This window comes from Anastrepha ludens, chromosome 6, assembly GCF_028408465.1.
Source record: "Anastrepha ludens isolate Willacy chromosome 6, idAnaLude1.1, whole genome shotgun sequence".
In the NCBI taxonomy this organism is placed as follows: domain Eukaryota; kingdom Metazoa; phylum Arthropoda; class Insecta; order Diptera; family Tephritidae; genus Anastrepha; species Anastrepha ludens.
The window spans coordinates 18,711,560-18,732,699 of NC_071502.1; the positions used below are offsets into that span (position 1 = coordinate 18,711,560).

Below are 21,140 nucleotides of genomic sequence, written 5' to 3' on the forward strand. Positions count from 1 at the left end.
TTTCAACAGGACGGTGCCACTTGTCACACAGCTAACGAAACAGTGGCTCTTTTGCGCGAAAAATTTGATGGCCGAATAATCTCACGTCGCGGCGATGACAATTGGTCGCCAAAATCGTGTGATTTGACACCGTTGGACTTCTTTGTTTGAGGTTATTTGAAAGAAAAGATGTATGTCGATAAGCCAGCAACAATTCAAGAGGTAAAGAATGAGATAATTCGGCACATTAACGGCATAGAACCTCAATTATGCCTCAGCGTCATCGAAAATTTGGACCATCGGATGGAGGTGTGCCGCCGAGGCCGCGGCGTTCATTTGGCCGGTATTTTGTTCCATGCATAATTGAGCTATACCAATATTATCTCAGTAAAGAAAAATGATAATGATTTCAAATGAAGACCGGCCCTTGAAACTTAACCACCCTTTAGATAAGGAACTGTTTGAATTTGCTGGTCTTTGGAGGTGCGCCGCCGAGGCCGCGATAGCTGTTTGGCCGATATTTTGTTTCGTTCGTAATTGAGCCATATCAGTATTATCGTAGTAAAAAGAAATGACAATAATTTCCTAAAAACAATTTATTTTATTCAAAATCAACACCAGCCATTAAAACCTAACCACCTTTTAGAACGAACTATATTTTTATAAAAAAAAGTATTTAAATTAAAAAATAAATGCATAAATAAATAGTCCACATTTTTGATGAGGTGCCATATTTTTTTTCGCGACCTGTACATTTGTAGAGGCAAACAGCAAGTCGCACGCCTTAAACTGAAGCCGAAACTCGGCCGCATACCTAACAAAGCTTGCATACGCCAATTATTTACATATTCTCTTGCATATGTATATGTAGGTATGTTTGTACATACATACAAACATTAGATCTGCATTCACGTTGAAAAGCCATCAGGTTAAAGCTGCTGTCGCGTTGCCATTTCCTTTTAAATTAAACCCACAAATGGCGTTCGCGACGCGAGTGTTACCAACGTTGAGGTGCCAGATGGGCGAGAATGCCGTCACAGTTCGACGAAAAAAACAGACCCACACACATATACATACATGCAAGCGCGCACATGCATTACCTCACATCTGGGCACAACATGGACGAGCGCAACAACAAACCATTGACTGGCGCGCTTTGCTCATTGAAGCGTTCTCGGGTGTTTATGGCTTGCACACTTCTTTGTTGTTGGCTGCGCTATATTTGTTGGCGCAAGGCGGGAGTGGCGTAAGTACCCTTTAGATGTATGAGTATCGCTTAACCATCGCACCAATGCTCCCGAGTGGCCATTGAAAGAGGGAAAATGAAAGTAACAGCAGCAAATGAGCTGAAAAATTGTGTTTCTAAACCACATATGGGTGTGTTGTTGGTGGATGTGCAGTATTTGTGTGTATGTATGCACGTATGTAAGTGTGTGCGAATAAATTGTAGCACATGTTGGCTTTTATTGTTAGCATTTTTGTTGTTCTTTTTTTGATTGTTTGCTGAGGCCACGCAAAATGAGCCACCAACCAAAGCATACAGTAGCAAATTTGCCCTCTTTGTACGCTCAATTTGTGACTTGAATTGGAATTGTGGATATTCAGTCAGACGAAAATTATGTTCACTCTTTGATTTGCAAAGTCATAAGTTTAAAAGTTAACCACGAGTTTGGTAGCAACCGGAGTATGAGCGATGAAGATATATCGGTTCATAAATATGCGGGCGAAATTATTGATCGTAGTCATTTTAGTTACTATTTTTTGTGCGGCGGCCGCAGTAGCCGAATGAGTTGGTGCATGACTACCGTTCGGAAAAAGTTTCTTCTAACAGCAGTCGCCGCTCGGCAGGCAATGGCAAACCCCCGATTATATTTCTGCCATGAAAAAGCTCTTCATACAAAATATCTGCCGTTCGGAGTCGGCTTGAAACTGTAGGTCCCTCCATTTGTGGAACAACATCAAGAAGCAGGTGGGGCTCGACCAAACACCCAAGAAACAAATATTTACTTGTGTTCAGATAATTAAGTCACTTTATCATTTTACGATATTCGCAATATTTTCCATACTAAATTTTGGTCCCTTGCATAAAATTCACAAAACTTTTACGAATTAAAAAAAGTCATCAAAATTTTGAACTTTTTTAATCAGAATCCTAGCGGAGGTATTAGGAGCGGCTGTCCTTTGTCCGCAATTTGCTCTCCAAAAGTTTTTCAGTGCCCCTAATTAATATAGTATATTTCAAGCAAGCCAAATTAACGCCTCTTAATACTCGAACAAACATTTCCATTGTTGGTCAAGCAGCTATTTTGGCTCCTTCAACTAACTAGAAATGTGTTCAACAATGCAGATCGAAAATGGATGGATTTTGCGAAAAAGGGCAGGTCACTGGCTGGATGCCAGAACACAAAGGAGTAGAAGGAAATGAAAGAGTCGATGAGCTCGCTAAGGCAGGTATTCGCTTGCCGGGATTGAGCAATCTTCTTTCTGAGAACCGAACTAAAGTAGGAACTCTGCCTCATTCCCATGGGAGCCGGTTCTACGTCATCGAAATAACTTGGGTTTTTCCCGACCAAGGGCTGTCGCCCCAATTAACTAGCCCTGTCTAGTGAACCGCATATCCCGCCCCCCCTCTTCCGTCACAGGAGCAACTCCTTGCAGCAATCTTGCACCAAATACTTCTCCTCAGGGCTGGTATTGAATCTAACCCTGGGTCAGAGGTATTCTATTGCTGCGTATGCCATAAATGGCTCCACCCGAACTCCACCTCGGTTAGGTGCTGCAATAAATGCAACGGGTGGATCCACCTTAACACACCTGTTCAGCCCGTAGATCACACACCTTATGTGTCCACGTTTTGCTTCCGCCAGCAGGCGTCCGATGTCTCAACGGCTACTACAAAAAACACGGATCTACGAGTGGTATAAGGCTTTTGCAGAGGGTCGAGAAGTCGTGGAAGATTTGCCCCGATCTGGTCGGCCATCAACGTCTTCAACGGATGAAAACAAAGTCGTCGACAAAGCCAAGGAAAAGGTGCTAGAAAACCATCGTATAAGTTTGAGAGAGGTAGCTCGTGGGCTTAGCGCGTCCGTGTCTGACGAATCAATTCGCAACATTTTACACCATCAATTGGGCATGAGACGGGTGGCTGCTCGACTCGATCCAAGAGAGTTGAAATTCTATAAACAAATTCATCGGAAGAAGATGGCTAAAGACATGCCTGAGCAAGTGAATTCGGACCCAGCGTTTGTCCAGCGCATCAACGCATCATAACAGGTGATGAGACATGGGAACATGCAAGCCAGTCAATAGGCGGCTGAATGGCGCTGTCCACATGAGCCGAAACCCAAAGACTCACATCAAAGTTGGTCAAAAGTGAAAGTTATGCTGCTCGTTTTCTTTGATTGTCATGGTGTTGTGCACTCGGAATTCATTCCAAATGGTTACACAGTAAATAAAGAATGTTATTTTGAAGTTATGCGACTTTTGAGAGAGAATGTGCGTAGAAAACGACCCAATTTGTGGGAAGAAAACTAATGGATATTACGCCATGATAACGCACCGTCTCACAAAGCTCAAATTGTGAATACTTTTTTGACCAAAAACTCATCAAATATCATCCAACAACCACCGTATTCACTTGATTTAGCCTCCTGTGCCTTTTTTCCTCTCCCAAAACTTAAATTGCCACTTCAGGGACGCTGCTTTGAGTCGATAGAGGCCATCAAGGAGAATTCGCTGAAGGGGCTGAAGAAGATCTCTCAAACGCATTGAAAAAGTGCTTTGATGACTGGCCTAATCGTTGGTATTTGTGTGTTGCTTCGAATGGAGCCTACTTTGAAGGCGACAAAATAAATTTTGATGATTAAACAGTTATTTTGCGTTTTATTGAACAATTCCCAGCACTTTTTTGACAGTATGTATATGTGCGTACACTTAGAGTCATAAGTCATACTGTCCGAACTAATGTCCATGACCTGCAGTAGTTTTTGCTATTTGTCGATAGTTTTGGGCTTCTTTCCATAAAAATCAAGTTTTAAAAATTTCTGTCAAAATGGCACATTTTTGAATTGGCATCTTTAGATATACCATATTTCGAGTATTTAGATTTATAGCCCACTGAATTTTGATATGAAAAAGTGGAAGTTTGAAGTGGTTCAAAAATCGTGTTTATATTTGGCAACTTTTTTTAATGAAAGCTCCAATTTTTTCATGTGAAAAAAAAAAATTCAGCAACTTGAGCAAAAAAATTGTCAACAGTCAGTGCAGTTTTTATCGACTATCACTTGATTTCAAAGACAGACACTGGAGCCCTTGAATAACACAGTGACAAATTTAAAAGTGCAGCAAAATGTCTGTGAAAAAGTGCCAAAAACAGATTTAAAATTGTGGCTGGAAACTTATAATTAATGAAAGGCGAAAAGTATCAGAGTAAGAGATAGGAAAGAATGGAGACAGAGACAAAGGTAGTTAGTATTGTGAGAATTTTCTATATTCTTGGACAAATCTGTAAATATCCTCCAGTTTTAGAGCACGAATATTACTCATTCTCACGACATCAGAACCCTTGCTCTAGCAAAGGCAGGACACTCACAGAGAAAGTGCTCAGTGCTATCCGCCTCTTTCAAGCATGACAGGCACACCGGATCCTCAATGATTCCAATGGTAGTCATATACTGACCCCATGGGTTGTGTCCTGTAATCCTGTAATGATACCGATCATACCAAGTTTTAGTAGAAAGTTTGACAGTTTTCTGTTCACAAAACGCTTTGCAGTTCTGCAGCGATTACCTACATAATCGCTGATCCAATTCATGATTCTTGCAGATCTGATTCCGATTATTGAAATTGGCCTTTGGGGGGGGGGGGGGGAAAAGCAGATCCACGGTTGGCCAATTAGTCGGCAATTTCGTTTCCTTGAACACCGGAGTGTCCCGGAACCCATATAAGTACAAACCTGTTCTGTCTTGCGACAGTATTAAGCTTCTTCTAACATTCTTGAACAATCTTCGTGGTTTGCTTCGCCTGACTGTCACTGAAAACTCTAATCTGTTTCCCGCTCCATCTCCTCTCGATTATCCATTCGGCTACTTTCAGACTGGCAAACATTTCCGTTTGGACTGAAATACATAGTATTATACTAAATAATAATAAATTATTTACTTTGTCAACGGTCTTGTTTTCCTTCCTGTAAATAATTTTATACAAAAAGTGGAGCCCTTCTATTCTGCTTCAGCTCGAAGCCACTCACATTGTGACTACTACAGTATTCATTTTTGCATCAAATTGTAAAAAAAATTTACCTCCATTAACATATACATACATGAAACATGGCCCGTAAATGTGCATAAATGTAATTGTATGCATGTGTGTAAGCTTTTAAATAAAAGCGTTGTGCATTTTCATTAATTCCAGCCGATTTACTGTTCATCAAAGGACCTCGTAAATGCCCAGCAGTAAAGTTTGCACTTAATAAATTTTCCTTGGCTCCTTGTGCAAATAGTTCGACATAATTTCAGTATTTCCATCGATATCATTTAACCTTCATAGCAGTCATTACTGATTCGTATTATAAATGTTTTCTGTTATTTTTTTTTTTAATTATTTTTATTAACCTCACTTCACAGATACACCTGCTTTCAATCGCTACGCATGTGGTATTCCCGTTCAATGAGCCGCCGTGCATTGCAGGTGAGTAGGAATTAAGTTTCACAGCCGTCCACAATTATACTTGTACATATATACATGCATACATATGTATGACCAGCCATGAGTATGAATTAAGTGTTGAATATTTTGAGTTTTAAATTTCCTACAAAAAGCGAGAGAGATGATTAAGTCGCCTTCAAGTAATGGAAGAGGAGTAAATTTACGTTACACTTTTATTTAAAGGTGTTTGTGAAGCAAATATCTGCGCTCAATATAATCAATTATTTAATGAAGTAACACATTTTTTTGTATTGTGAATAAATTTTATTTGCAATCTATCAGTTGGCTTGAGCTGAAAAATCAGGGGTCTAACAAAGCAAACTCGTTTTGTTGTTCACGATTAGCTTAGGTTAGGTTTGGCAGCCGCATCGCACATAGAGACAACGATGCCACTTACACCACGGGATGGGTCTGTTGTGAGCTGCGGACGATTAGCTTCATCAGCGTAATTTCTGCCAGGCAATCATTCCAGCGCCACTTTAACATTTCAATGCCACTTTAGTTGAACGATTTATCTTTTGCCTCCAAATAGGCCTCAGTTTCAAAGATAATTTCTTACCGGCGTGCATTTTTTTTAGGTCTGCGTACAGCCAGTAGGCACTGGTAGTCAATAGAGTGGGCTGAATAAAATTTTTGTTTTAGAATCGAGTTCTATTAGTGCGGAAAAGTTAAACTGTTAGGCTAATACTACTGTGGGCAAAAAGTAAGGTGAACTTCGCGGGATTAAAATTTCGCTCTAGTTATTTTTTTCATGAGTTGGCAGGACTGTTAATAACATCTGGGCCAACTTTCATGTGAATGTCATTATCAGTAATATATTTACGCTTGTGTTTACCAAACGACCAAGAGTGTATTTTTCGATTTTTACAATGTCTGATTTGATTGAGCAGAGAAGTGTCATCAAATTTTGTTTGCGGAATGAAATTTCGGCTGCGGAAACGTTTAGCATGTTGCAGAAGGCATTTGGTGATTCGACCATGTCGCAGAAAAATGTTTATAAGTGGTAAAAAGACTTCAAAGAGGGTCGAGAACGTGTTGATGACTTGGAGCGCTCCGGACGACCATCGACGTCAACAGATGACCAACACGTCAATAAAGTCAAGGAGTTAGTGCTCAAAAATCGTCGGTTGACTGTTAAAGACCTTACTGATATGATCGGAATATCAGAAGGATCTGTGAAAACCATTTTGAAAGACCATTTGGGCCTACGAAAAGTCAAATCTCGTTTGGTACCGAAAACTCTCAATTTCTTGGAAAAAAGTTGTCGCGTTAATGTGTGTGAAACAATGCTTTCAGACTATCAGGACAAGCTCAAATGCATCATTACGGGAGATGAGACTTGGATTTATGCTTACGACCCTGAAACAACCGCCCAATCAAGCGAATATCGTGCTAAAGGCGAGGTCAGACCGAAAAGAGCACGTCAAAGTCGTTCAAAATAAAGGTCATGATGACAGTTTTTTCGATTTTCGTGGTGTGGTGCACTATGAATTCCTTCCACCTGGCGAAACTGTTAATAAGGAATATTATTTGAGCATTATGCGTCGTTTACGTGAAGCAATTCGTCTAAAAATACCAGAATTATGGGTTAACAACTCTTGGTTTTTGCATCACGATAATGCACCGTCTCACACTGCACTCGTTCTTCGTGACCATTTCGCCAAAAATTCCACGCATATCGTTCCGCAACCACCGTATTCGCCTGATTTGGCTCCGTGTGACTTCTGGCTATTCCCAAAACTCAAGAGACCACTCCGGGGAACGCGTTTCGAGTCGATTGAGGAGATAAAAGCTGAATCGAAGAAGGTGCTGATGGCTACAGCGGAAATGGACTATTTGGGATGTTTCGGGGATTGGAAAAATCGTTGACATAAGTGTATTTCATCGAGAGGAGATTATTTTGAAGGGGATGAAATTGGTTTACAAGAATAAATAATGATTTTTCATTTTACAACCAAATTCACCTTACTTTTTGCCCACAGAGTAAGGACTATAAGTTAATTAAACATAAATTTATTCAAGATTAAGCACCTGCACACTATAGATACAATAATAATAAAACGTTTTTTTTTTCTGTTATAAGGATTCGTGATTCGGAAAAGATCAAACCAACATCTTTAAGTACTAAATTAACAAGCATTCCCGTTGTATATCACTTACGCCATATCGCTGGCTTATAACTGCAGTTTCCTGTAATCTCATACGTATTTGAGAAGTAGAGGAGGAATCAAAACCAATCAATAAGTTCAGCTGACTAGTATCAGAGTTAGAGGTGTCACTTTCTGCACCATCATTCACTCTCGATATATTGCAGCCGAACGTAGAGCAAGAAGGATAGTTTTCTGAACCACAGAATATTTTATTAGTAATTTGCTTGGTCATCTCATCGCGGCGTCGTTGTCTTTCTATAAGTTTCTTTGTTTCAGGTATGTCCACTATTCCGATATGGCCTATGCGAGCACCTCTTTGGTCTGACAGAAAAGCTTGCTCTTTTTGAGGAACTTTATTTTCTCTTGGACATGAGCAAATTGTAAAATCTTGACACTTACAAGCTGAAATATCAAAAAGTCTGGAAGCATACGCCTTGAAGTCATCAGCACGTTTTTTTCGAAGCAAGACTTCTACATATGTGTAGAATACCAACCCTTTTTATTTCTCTGTACTTTTTATGATACTCATTTATCATGTTTACTACGCGTGAATGTGAAAATTTGTGGGAATAAAAGCCTTGTCATAAATTCGAATGATTTTCTTGGCAACTTGTCCGGCTATGATCGAAAAGGCCGGCTCCCTGTTTCCACCTGACTCTACTCCCAGTTCCCGTCTTTGAAAAAAACAACATCTCATTGGCAATCTGGCAAATCTTTAGGACTTCCAAACAATGGGCAATTAAGCGTTTGTCTTAGGGAAAATTTGGTTAATGCCCTTGTCGTCAACTTTTAATAAAAGATTATAATTAAGTGCTTTTATACGAAACAATGTCTTTCGAAAAAAGTGGAAGCAAAAATGGACAAAGTAATTGCTGTAACTTCAATTCAATTCACAGTACAAGGACGAGCTACTGGGAGCTCCATAAACGTACTACTTGATCAAACAAACAGAGTGGAGTGTAGTGAATTAAATTGTTTCGGTGGGCCTTCTCACATAAAATTTGTACAATATTTAACATATACCGGTATGATAACAAATAGCATTTTCAAAAAAGTTAAAATTGTTCAGAATTTAAACTGAAATTTAAAAATTTGACGGCTCTGCTGGCGACAGAAGATATCGTTCGACTGGGCTGAAATTTGATACACACTTTATTAGTCTAACAGTGTAACTTTTCCGCACTATTAGAACTCGATCCTAGTAGTCAAGTCTGGCGAAAACGATGGATGTGGGAGCAATTCGAAGTTTAAATCATGTTGTTTTGCCATTGTTTTGATTGACTTGTGACACGTTGTGTTTTCTTGTGTTTGGTCAACAGTGAGCCAACGCGGCACCTACTTTGAACAGATATTTCTCACAGTCAAATGCTCATGCAATATAAAGCCAACTCGTTATTTTTATATCTTTACGATGTCAGCTAACTCACGCAACTTCACTTTTCGATTATTCAAAACGATTTTGTGTATTTTTGTGATGTTTTCTGGTGTTACCGTCTCATTTGGACGTCCAGTCGTTCACTGCGTTGTGCATCATCGATGTGTCTACCACCGCGTTTGAAGTCTGCAAATCATTGTTTTGTTGTTGTTTCTGATGAAGCGTAGTACCCATAACATTTTTTAAGCCATTGCTTCGCTTGAACAGTATTTTTACGCAAAAATATTTTTCTACAAAATATTTTCCTCCCATTTGTATGCGCGTTTATACAAATTTTTATTTTGCGAATTGTCACAAAACGTCAAAAATAGTGGAATTTTTATGCTGAAGCAACGAAACAGGAATACCTAAAATTGCAGCTCTACTTTGTGTAAATTCTCAAAAATATTGTATTTAATTTGAGTTGATGCTTCACGTAAATGTCTGAAAAAGTTTTATATTCTATTTATGTGCGTACATATGTATGTATGCGTGTATGTACATAAACATGCCCTGTTTGTCTTGTCAGCGCACATACTCGTACATACATACGTAAGTATATGTAGATACTCTTATAGAATATTTCGTATAAATGAAATTTATTTTTCATATTTTCTGGAACAATTTCGCTACAGGAAGACTGTCAAATGTTTTCTTTACTCACTCTGGTCGCCTTTGGCATCATTGGAACTTTACTCGTTGGTATTCAGTACTATTTCCTACAGGGTGAGACCTGGGGAATGAGCCGCGCATGGACCAAGGGTTGGCTTATATTCTTTCTGTTCACAACGGTGAGTATTAACTTTACTAAAAATTACTGTGAATGTGTATTTACATATAAACATATACATATGCACGTGCATTCTTAAGATACTACACTTTCGAAATATCGAATAAACAGAAAATCAATTTTTTGAAATCTCTAGTCCACCGGGTCCCTTTAAAAATCTAAGCGTTCAAAAGTTCATGGCCGATTTTACTGCAAACCCGAAAAATCCCTTAGGAATTAAATTAGAGAGTTCAAAAATTACATGAAAATTTATAGAATTCCCCTGGATAACAAAAAAATAATAATATTAACAAAAAAAATTCTAACTCTGAAAACATTTTAAGTACTAAAACAAAAAAAATGATCGTGCACTTAAACTAAGTTCTAGATTAGAAGTTATTAAGTACCTGTCCACAAAGCGCTCATTTATCGGCTCGGCATTGTTGATAAACGTCACAAAGGCTCTTATCACGTCAATTTATCAATACGGCTTGGAGATTTACGGACATAATGCTAAAATTAAATTAAAGCTACTCTCGGCTCCCTACCATACAGCTCAGAGAAGATCTCTACAAGCATTTCCAACAACTCCTCTGAAAAATATTTTTGCGGAAACTGGACTAACTTCTATCGCAGGTAACGCAGAAGACTGTATTGGTAAACTTTACGCTAAACTTATAACAACATCGAACAACGCACTTCGAAAAGATGTACAGCTTGCTACACTTCGAAAGCGTATTCCTAAGATACCGTCAATCATTCATCTCTGTCTCAAATTTGCTAAAGATAATAACCTACCGCTGCAAAGGGTTCAAACCAGTAAACATCGAAACCCACCCTGGCTACTTAAAGAGGCGTCCTTTATTAACAATTTAGCACTAAAACGTAAAGCAAATACATCTCGTGAAGAATGTAAATCTATTTTTTTCTGAAATCGCAGCGAATTACAGAGCCATGGGCTGGAAGCTGATCTATAACGACGGGTCTAAGACAGAACAGACTTCATATGCTGTCGTAAAAGAGCAAAACGAAATAATAACTTATGGGCTCTTATTCCCATTCTGCTCTATCTTTACAGCAGAAGCAGTTGCAATTTTTAACGCTTTTTTGTATGCAATATAAAACAAGAGCAAATTCATAATGTGCACTGATAGCTTATCGTGCTTTTCGGCTATCCAGAACTACAACAACTCTAACTACAATACATAATTGATTTTATAAGAGAGACACTAACTACCTCAAATTACTACATCAAAATTATGTGGATTCCTGGCCACGCAGATATTAATGGTAATACTCATGCTGACCAAATTGCAAAACAAATGAGAATCACCCCTACCACTACAACCAATATCATCTTTAAACATGACATCTACAGTCTCATAAAACACGAAAGGCAAAGTGACCTCCTACGCGAGTGGAGTAATTATAACCATCCCTACTCCTTAGTTAATCCTAAGCGTGTAAAACCAGGTTTTAGTGAGTCAATCCCAACGAATATGGTCTCACTATACACACGCCTTCGACTAGGCCACACAATACTTACTCACGCCTATATACTTCAAGGCATTCCACCCAATCTATGCCCGTTTTGCAACTCCACCCTGAGTATAAATCACATTCTGTCTTCATGCCCTAACCTTGCATCGAGTAAACATCATTACTTTCGCAACATTGACCCTCTTGAAATATTAAAAAATCCAACCGAAGCCAATATATCTATATTATATAACTATCTCAAAGATACTGATCTACTTCGTCGGATCTACTCGAGCCATAATCAACCTGCCAGCCGAAAGCCTCCGATGCTAGCGCTGCACTACTTTCTGTTTGTATAATAATTTTATTGTTATGTAAATCTTTATAAAATAAAAATAAATATTTGCAAACATCCGTACAAACATACATACATATACATATATACTCCACCTACTGCATATAAAGGGTCATTCATCTAAAAATATTTTCTATTTACAGTTGACCATATATTTCATAAATATTTATATGATACTTAAATCGCAGTTGAGTCCCTGGTACAGGTGAGTGTGAATGAATAAATGAATGAATAAAATATGTGAATGTATATGTAAATAATTGGCACGCACATCCTTTGTTGGGTGTCTGGCCGAGCTACTGCCCCAGTTTCTGGTGCACGTCTTGAAGGTGTATCACAAAAAAGACGCACCTATATTTGTACGCTGCCTCTGAATGGCAGATAGTTTTTATGAGGAGTCTTTTCATTATAGAAATATTCTCAAAAGTTTGCCATTGCCTGCCGAGGGGCGAAGAATATTACAAAAAACGTTTCTTTTTTTATATTATTTAGTGTTAAACATTCACGGCGGGTTTCGCACATGCGCCCTACCGAAGGATAGTTACACATAAACTCATAAGGCTACAATGGCCGCTGGCCAGACCACTATTAGAAAAAAAATTGCAATAAACGAAATATTGAATGAATAATAAAAATTAAACAGTAATAACTATATCTGGATAGAAATGTGTAGATAAAGGCATAATACCGTTGTTTGTTAAGGGTGATTCACTTAAGGGAATCAGATTGTAAATGAAATATTGGGTAGTCGAAAAAGTCTTTTCGTATTTTGTCAATAGATGTCGTTGGAGTCATCTATCACCAGTGCTACCAATCACATTGTGTCATATAATATGGTGTTAGAAAGGTGACATTTTAGGTTTCATTCGACCAAAATTAAAATCAAATTCGGAGAAGTTGAAAAAAAGTTATAGCTGTTCAAAAATGAGTGAAAATAATGAAGAAATTCGCTATATTTTGAAATTTTGGTTTAAAAAAGGGAAAAATGCCACGCAAGCCACCAATGAAATTTGTGAAGTTTACGGAGACAGCATCATCAGTTCGTGTAGCACAACAATGGTTCGCTCGCTTCCGTTCTGGAAATTGTCGATGAAATTATGGAAAAGATTGACCAGGACCGTCACATAAGCTGCCATTCATCATCAAACGGTTTTGAACCATTTAAAAAAGGCTGGTTACAAAAAGAAGCTCGATGCTTGGGTACGACATCAACGGACTGTGAAAAATTGAATGGACCGAATTAACATCTGCGATTCTTTGCTGAAACGAAGTGAAATCGAACCATTTCTGAAGCGAATGGTAACAGGAGACGAAAAGTGGATCAAATACGCAAAGGATCATGCTGCAAGGGTGGTGAAGCTCAACAAATGGTCGCAAAGCCAGGATTGACGCCTCGGAAGGTTATGCTGTGTGTTTGGTGGGATTGGAAAGGAATCATCCACTATGAGCTGCTCCAGCCTGCTCGAACGATTGATTCTACACTTTACTGTCAACAACTGATGAGATTGAAGCAAGCAATCGAAAAAAACGGCCGGAACTAATCAGCAGAAAGGGCGTCGTCTTCCATCAGGACAACGCTAGGCCACACACATCTTTGATGACTCGGCAAAAACTGGGAGAGCTTGACTGGGAAGTTTTGATGCATCCACCATATAGCCCTGACCTTGCACCATCGGACTACCATTTGTTTCGGTCAATGCAGAACTCCCTTAATGGAGTAAAGCTGACTTCAAGAGAAGCCTGTGAAAATTACTTGTCGCAGTTAAGTTTTACGCTGATGGAATACTGTCTCTAGAGGAAAAATAGCAAAAGGTGGTCGACCAAAATGGTACATATTTGGTTTAATAAAGATCATTATAAATATAAAAAAAAAATGAGTTGAAGTTTGATTAGAAATACGAAAGGACTTTTTCGACTACCCAATAAAACAACGAAAATTCAAATTTACTGTGCAATCATTATTTTTTGTGTGAAACCATTCATGACACTTACAAGGTGTATACCTATGAAATGAGACGTTCAGCTATTAGTTCATAGATGTCGCTAGGAGTCTTTTTAAACCTTCCCAAATGTCTTGTCTTTTTTCGTCTGTCATCTGTCAACAATAATCAGTTCATTGTTTGTTACGTTTCATACAACAATGCATTTTTTTCGCTCTTAAAAATGTCGAAAAAATGGCTACGACTTGTGGAGATGGTTGATTTTCTGTTAGCAATTGAAGAAAAACGCTTCTCAAGCTCATCAAATGCTTATAGAAGCTTATGGTGGGGATGCACTAAGTAGAGCACAGTGCTTCAGGTGGTTTGAAAAATTCCGAAGTGGTGATTTTAGCGTGGAGAACGAGGACCGTGGCCGGTCACCGAAAAAGTTTGAGGACGCCGAATTACAAGCATTGTTGGATGAAGATGATGGTCAAACGCAAGAAATGATGGCAGAGCAGTTGGGAGTGACCCAAAAAACCATTTCCAAACGTGTGGAAGACATGGCCATGATTTCAAAGGACGGAAGATGGGTGCCGCATGAACTGACAATGTGGCATTAACATTTAACAGCGTTTATATTGTTTAACATTTGCTTAATATAACTATTGTGTAACTGTCATGTCAATAACATTGGCTCTGGTATTAAGAGCGGCTTTTACATAACTCGCGCGATGTACACTTTCTCCAGAGCATTGATTTATGTAATACAATTGTACGATTTGTAATCATTTGTATTTGTAATTTTGCACTGGAAGCTTAAAAGCAAATTTTAAGAGTATTTTTTTCGACGAAAATTCGCCATACTTTTATCTACAGAGACATGCGAGAGCAAAATATCTTTCCCAAACGACATCACACAATTCGTGTTTTAGTACTGAATATAGATGACGCACACATCCATAAATCTGATACCCACACATATGCAGTGACATGCATATCAGTTTATATATCCTCGAATTTATTTATTTATTTGAGAGAATCCAATGCACTAACAACAAAGATTACAAACCACAGCCAGCACGTGACAGCAAATGGTATAAAAACAAAACCCAACAATGACACAAACAAAAACTGTAAATCGGCATTGGGCGAATTAGCGCGCGCAAGTCAAATAGTCAACCAGTCGAGCCGAGTAGACAAAATAAAAATAAAAAAGCAAAAGCCGACTGGCCAAAGAAGTACAAATGCTTGGTTAGTTTTTGTTTATTATTCTTCGCTGCTGCAGCCACGCTAAAGTGTTTTTCATTTCGGAATAACAGTGCTTAACCAACAGATTCTAGCATTCAAAAGCACATATCGCAAGCACACACACACATACGCACACATATTCAAATTCACATATTTGTGCCTAGGCATGCATACATATATACGTGCATATGCATGCAAATGGATAGATATGCGAAAAATGTTGCAGCAAGCAAAGTAAGCTCTTGCATTGACGATTGCTCTGGTGGCGACCAAATTTCTAAAACAATAAAAAAAATGAAAATAATATCAGATGCTTGTACGTGTACGCATATATAAAATACATACATGTGTGCGTGCGAATGGAAATGGGTTGCCTGCTTTAAAGCAACAGTGACAACAGTGAAAGTCCTTGCAACCTCCAACTCTACAGTGTTGTTGTTGTTGTGCTAGTGACAAATTCATTTTCCATTTTCCTTGTGCCATTTTCATTTGTATGCAAACTCAATTAGTTGCAAGCGTCGAAATCACTTCCTTCGAAACGTAGCAGCCACTAGAGCAGCGAAAAACGGAGACATATGTATGTATATGTAAGTGTATGTGTGTGCTGTTTTTTATTGCTCAATTTTAGTTTGTGCATCACTGCGACCAACGTTCGCTATTTTTGGATTAAGATTTATTAGCTGTACAATTTTCATTCTAACACAAAGTTGTATAAATGTGCATATGTATGTATGTACAGTCATGAAGGGGATGTCCTTGCGTATATTAACATACGCATCCTTGATAAATATGCACTTCTAAATGCAGAGCGTGTGTTTTCAATCCGTTAATGTTTTGTGAAGATTTTGAGTTAGAAAAATTCAAAATATCAACTATGTCTAGGCTCGTAACGTAAGGACGTAAGAGATTGCTAAGTCTTCTTCACGTTCTGGTGAATTTTTATTAATGACTATTTTTTACACGAATATTGTATTTGTTATATTATGCTGAGTTATGTAACACTATGTTCAGCTGTGTTTTGTTATGTTATGTTAAGTTACTTTTTTAATTTCTATTATGTTATACCACGTTATTAAGGTTGCGCTCTGTTAAGTTTTCTTATGTCTGTATTGTTATGTTATGTTATGTTATGTTATGTTATGTTATGTTATATTATGTTATGTTATGTTATGTTATGTTATGTTATGTTATGTTATGTTATGTTATGTTATGTTATGTTATGTTATGTTATGTTATGTTATGTTATGTTATGTTATGTTATGTTATGTTATGTTATGTTATGTTATGTTATGTTATGTTATGTTATGTTATGTTATGTTATGTTATGTTATGTTATGTTATGTTATGTTATGTTATGTTATGTTATGTTATGTTATGTTGTGTTGTGTTATGTTATGTTATGTTATGTTATGTAATGTTATGTTATGTTATGTTATGTTATGTTATGTTATGTTATGTTATGTTATGTTATGTTATGTTATGTTATGTTATGTTATGTTATGTTATGTTATGTTATGTTATGTTATGTTATGTTATGTTATGTTATGTTATGTTATGTTATGTTATGTTATGTTATGTTATGTTATGTTATGTTATGTTATGTTATGTTATGTTATGTTATGTTATGTTATGTTATGTTATGTTATGTTATGTTATGTTATGTTATGTTATGTTATGTTATGTTATGTTATGTTATGTTATGTTATGTTATGTTATGTTATGTAAATTTAAGTTCGCTAGTTTCTGTTATGTCGTTGCATGCAATTCATGTAATGTTATGTTATGCTATGTTATGTTGTGTCATGACTTACTTATCAAATTAGCAAACTGAAGTAAACATAACATAAAAAGGCATAAGATGACATAAAAAATGATGTAATAGAAAATAATGAAATTCATGTTGTACCATGTTTTTCATGTTGCGCTCTGTTAAGTTTTCATATGTCATCTTATGTCTTGTTATGTTATGTTATGTTAATTCAAGTTCGCTAATTTCTGTCATGTCGTTCCATGCAATTCATGTTATGTCATGTTATGCTACGTTATGTTGTGCCATGCCTTACTTATCAAATTAGCAAACTTAAGTAAACAGAACATAAAAAGGCATAAGATGACATAAAAAATGATGTATTAAAAAATAACGAAATTCATGTTGTACCACGTTATTCATGTTGTGCTCTGTTAAGTTTTCTTAAGACATCTTACGTCTTGTCATGTTATGTTATGTTATGCTATGTTAACTTAGGTTCGCTAATTTCTGTCATGTCGTTCCATGCAATTCATGTTAAGTCATGTTATGCTATGTTATGCCGTGCCATGGCTTACTTATCAAATTAGCAAACTTAAGTAAACAAACAGGACAAGGCTTAAGACGATATAAAAAATGATGTATTAAAAAATAACGAAATTCATGTTGTACCACGTTATTCATGTTGTGCTCTGTTAAGTTTTCTTAAGACATCTTACGTCTTGTCATGTTATGTTATGTTATGCTATGTTAACTTAGGTTCGCTAATTTCTGTCATGTCGTTCCATGCAATTCATGTTATGTCATGTTATGCTACGTTATGCCGTGCCATGGCTTACTTAAAAAATAAAAATCATGTAATAAAAATAACATAATAAAACATAGCTTGACATAGTGCAACATAACACAACATAAAATAGCAATTATACACCCATGTAAAAAGCATAGTTAATAAAAATTCACCAAAACGTGACGCTTGTGAGCTTAACAGCTGCAATATAAAAACAGACAAGCATTGGAGCGCGTAAAGGTCAAAATAAAGATTTCCATTAGTCAAACTAAAGTTATTCCAAAACCAAATTGGATGATTAATTTTGTGCCACATTGTACTTGTTTAAAAATCTAGTAAAAAATGGTTATGATTATAAAGAAACAATCAGTTCCATTGAAAAAATTAATTATTAATGATTATAAGAAAGATCTAACTCTGAAAAGCATTGCCAAAGAGATGGCAGTAAAAAATCTATGTTTTTTACTTAATAAGCAAATTCAGCGTAGATGGCGCCCTGGAATCTCACTATTGTGGAGAACATCTTAACGTTACAAGGCGGCAAGAAGACTTCCAGAAGAAGCAGAAGAAGTTAAAGCCCTAAACTTAAAAGTAAGCAGAAACTATAAGCCAGCTGAAAAGGCATTTATTTCATGAAAAAAATCAGTTAAAACGTTTTTAATTCGCTGTGCAACACTTCAATTGATCAGTGAAACGTATTGACGTATGGCAAGCTCTATTCCTTTCGCATTATCCAAAGTTAATTTTAAATATTCAGGCGAATGAAAAAACTTCGCCAACTACCAAAAAACAAAAAGGTCGTGTCAACATTATAATCTCCCGAAATACACCTCAAAAGTCGTAAGAAATTTGATTGCAACTGAAAAAGTCATTGCTGACAAATGGTGTCGGTTCAGTCATTAAGTCAGTTAAAATGAATAAAATATCTCTGCGGACTAGTAAAGTACTAAGCAGGCGATGACAATAGGCACAAAGTTAATTGAAAGTGCAGAACAAGCTTGTAGAGTCTGTCTCCGGAAATAATTAACTTCTGTGTATTATAATGAGATGTGTTTATCTCATTAAAATTAATGGTTATCCTACAAAATGTAAAATAACAATAATTAATTTAATATTTTTTAGACTGCACTGAGTATAGAATATGAATATTTTTTTTACAATATAAAAAGTGAAATAAATTCTGCCATTTTTTGTGTTTTCTTAAAATTTCTTCTTTATATTCAAATGTGCAAGTGTGTGCAAGTGATGAGAGCGGCCATAATATGCACCAGTCCGATATGTTTTGTCCGACACTGATATGAAAATTTTCGGAATATCTGTAGTGGGTACAGTCAGTTCAGATACACTCACAACTCACTAAAATTGCATCGCAATCGAATGAATAGCGTAGTGAATATATGGACTACAGCGGTGATTATGCCTGACTACTGTCAACTTAAATACACAATTTTTCCAGTATTTATTGATATTTCATCATAGAAATACTTACGCCTCAACAACGTCTACAAAATCAACGATATGTGAAAAGTGTTCATCGCGCCCTCAGGCCGACTTTTGGTGTTCAGCGATGAGGCCCATTGCTGGCTTAATGGCTACGTCAATAAGCAAAATTACCGTATTTGGTCTGAAGAGAAACCCGAAGCCATTCAAGAATAGCAACGACATCCATTGAAAAGAACCGTTATGTGCGGCCTGAAGGATTCATCTGATTATGAGCCCATATTTCTTTAAAGACGAGGCTGACACCAATGCAACCGTGAATGGCAAACGCTATCCCGTCATGATAAACGACTTTTTGATGCCGGAAATTGAAGTCCGTGAGATCCACAACAACCCGCGCTTCCAACAAGACGATATAGCGTTACTTGCCATTCAGCCCGTTAAACAATGGATTCACTGCATCATCGTTTCGGTGAGCAGTTTATGTCTCGTCTCGGACCAGTGGACCCGTGAATTGGCCATCAAGACCGTGTGATATCACACCTTTGGACTTTTATTTGTGGGGTTATTTAAAGTTTAAATGCTTTGTGGGTTAACCAGCTTCGATTAGAAGGCATTAGAGCCAACATTACTAAAGTTATTCACGAGATGCCGACCGAATTGCTCCAGCGAAACATTCAAAATTGGCGTCGGATCGCCGAATTAGGGCGCAGTTGCGTTCAACATTTGAAATGGATTATTTTTAAAAGACAAATGCCATATATGGTTCCACCCAAAAATAATAAGGATTGCCCAGTAAATTTGAATTTTCGTTGTTTAATTTGAATTACCTGTAAATTGATCACCCTTTACTAACTTAGAAATTTTCTAGCTCACAAAAATCGTTTAATTTCACAATTTTAGGCAAGCAGGCCTGAATAGAATGACGTGACGCGTCTATTCTGAGGTCAAATTCAGATTCAGCATTTGAAGAACATTCGAAAATTTTTAGTCTAGTTCTTCGTTTGGCAAGTCAATCAAATATTGTCGGCCTGTGTTAGCAAAATGCTACATTACATGCACGACGCATTAATTTTCGCACTTCCTCACCGTTGCACGTAGACAATTATCCATGTATTTTTCTCATTTCCCCCTCTTTTTTCATTCTCTTACCGCAGGTGGTGGCAATCGGCCCGTGACATCAAGTTAATATTGGAAAATCGCAAACCTTTCAAATTTCGCCCCAATCGACGTTTGCAAAATCATCAACTCGCACAGGAGCTTTCTAACATGGCGCAACAACAACAACAACAACAACAGCAACAAAACGTTGACAATACACCGCCATCATCAACCGCTGTGCCTCAGGCAGTACCCACATCTACGCCTCAACAGCCTTACCATCCAAATCAGCCAATAACTACAACCGCCACTGTCAGCAGTGTCCCCATTCATTACACCAGTACACCAATACCAATGCCACGAGCAAACATTTATCACCTGCCCATGTGTATTAATAGCATTGAGTTGCAACGCAGCGAGTATTACGAGTATGACGTTGACGATGCCACCGTACGGTATTGTGACAAAAGACCGCTGGTAATGACGACCTGCAAGGGGACGGCGGTGGCGTTGCATCGCAACAAACTAACAAACGCTGCTACAATTGAGCTCGAAGGTCGCCTCTGCGATTGGGGAACGATACAGTAGCTGTAAGTGTGGAAAGTGAAAGTGGCAACGCGAAGTAGCGGCACATAATTGACAGTTAGTTAATATCAGAGATGGCATTTACGTGGCGTGAGTAAGTGGGGTATTGCGGCTTGAATAGAATGGCGCTGCAGTTGTTGTTATCAAGGCTTACATTTCGCGCTGCTTCCGATGTTGATGGATTTTTGCCACTAAACAAAAATGAAAATTGTATATTTTGGTTTCTTGGGGTGCAGTAGATGAGAGCAAATGTAGTTTGAGTTTGAAAAATTGTCGAGTGTCAAGAGATGTGTAAGTAGTGGCATCTGCTAGAAAAGCATTGTATGAACAGCAATGCAAGAGCGCATTTATTTTTTTTTAAGGAATTGTTTTTATTTTTATTTCTATTTTTTTTGGAATATGTGTTTGTATTTGTAAAAAAAATTGGTGTTTTTAAATAATTAAAAAAAAATTAA

General features: G+C 37.4%; 1 protein-coding gene across 1 annotated transcript in view; it reads left to right on the plus strand.

Annotated features, from left to right (window-relative positions):
• The window catches only part of LOC128865722 (uncharacterized), a 34,208-nt gene extending 13,520 nt beyond the window's left edge, over positions 1–20,688 (plus strand). The window contains exons 4-7 of the mRNA XM_054106011.1: positions 5,604–5,667; positions 9,885–10,040; positions 11,996–12,057; positions 20,157–20,688. Coding sequence (XP_053961986.1) covers positions 5,604–5,667; positions 9,885–10,040; positions 11,996–12,057; positions 20,157–20,688 — 814 coding nt within the window. The remainder of the gene's footprint in view (positions 1–5,603; positions 5,668–9,884; positions 10,041–11,995; positions 12,058–20,156) is intronic.
• The last annotated feature ends 452 nt before the right edge of the window (positions 20,689–21,140 follow it).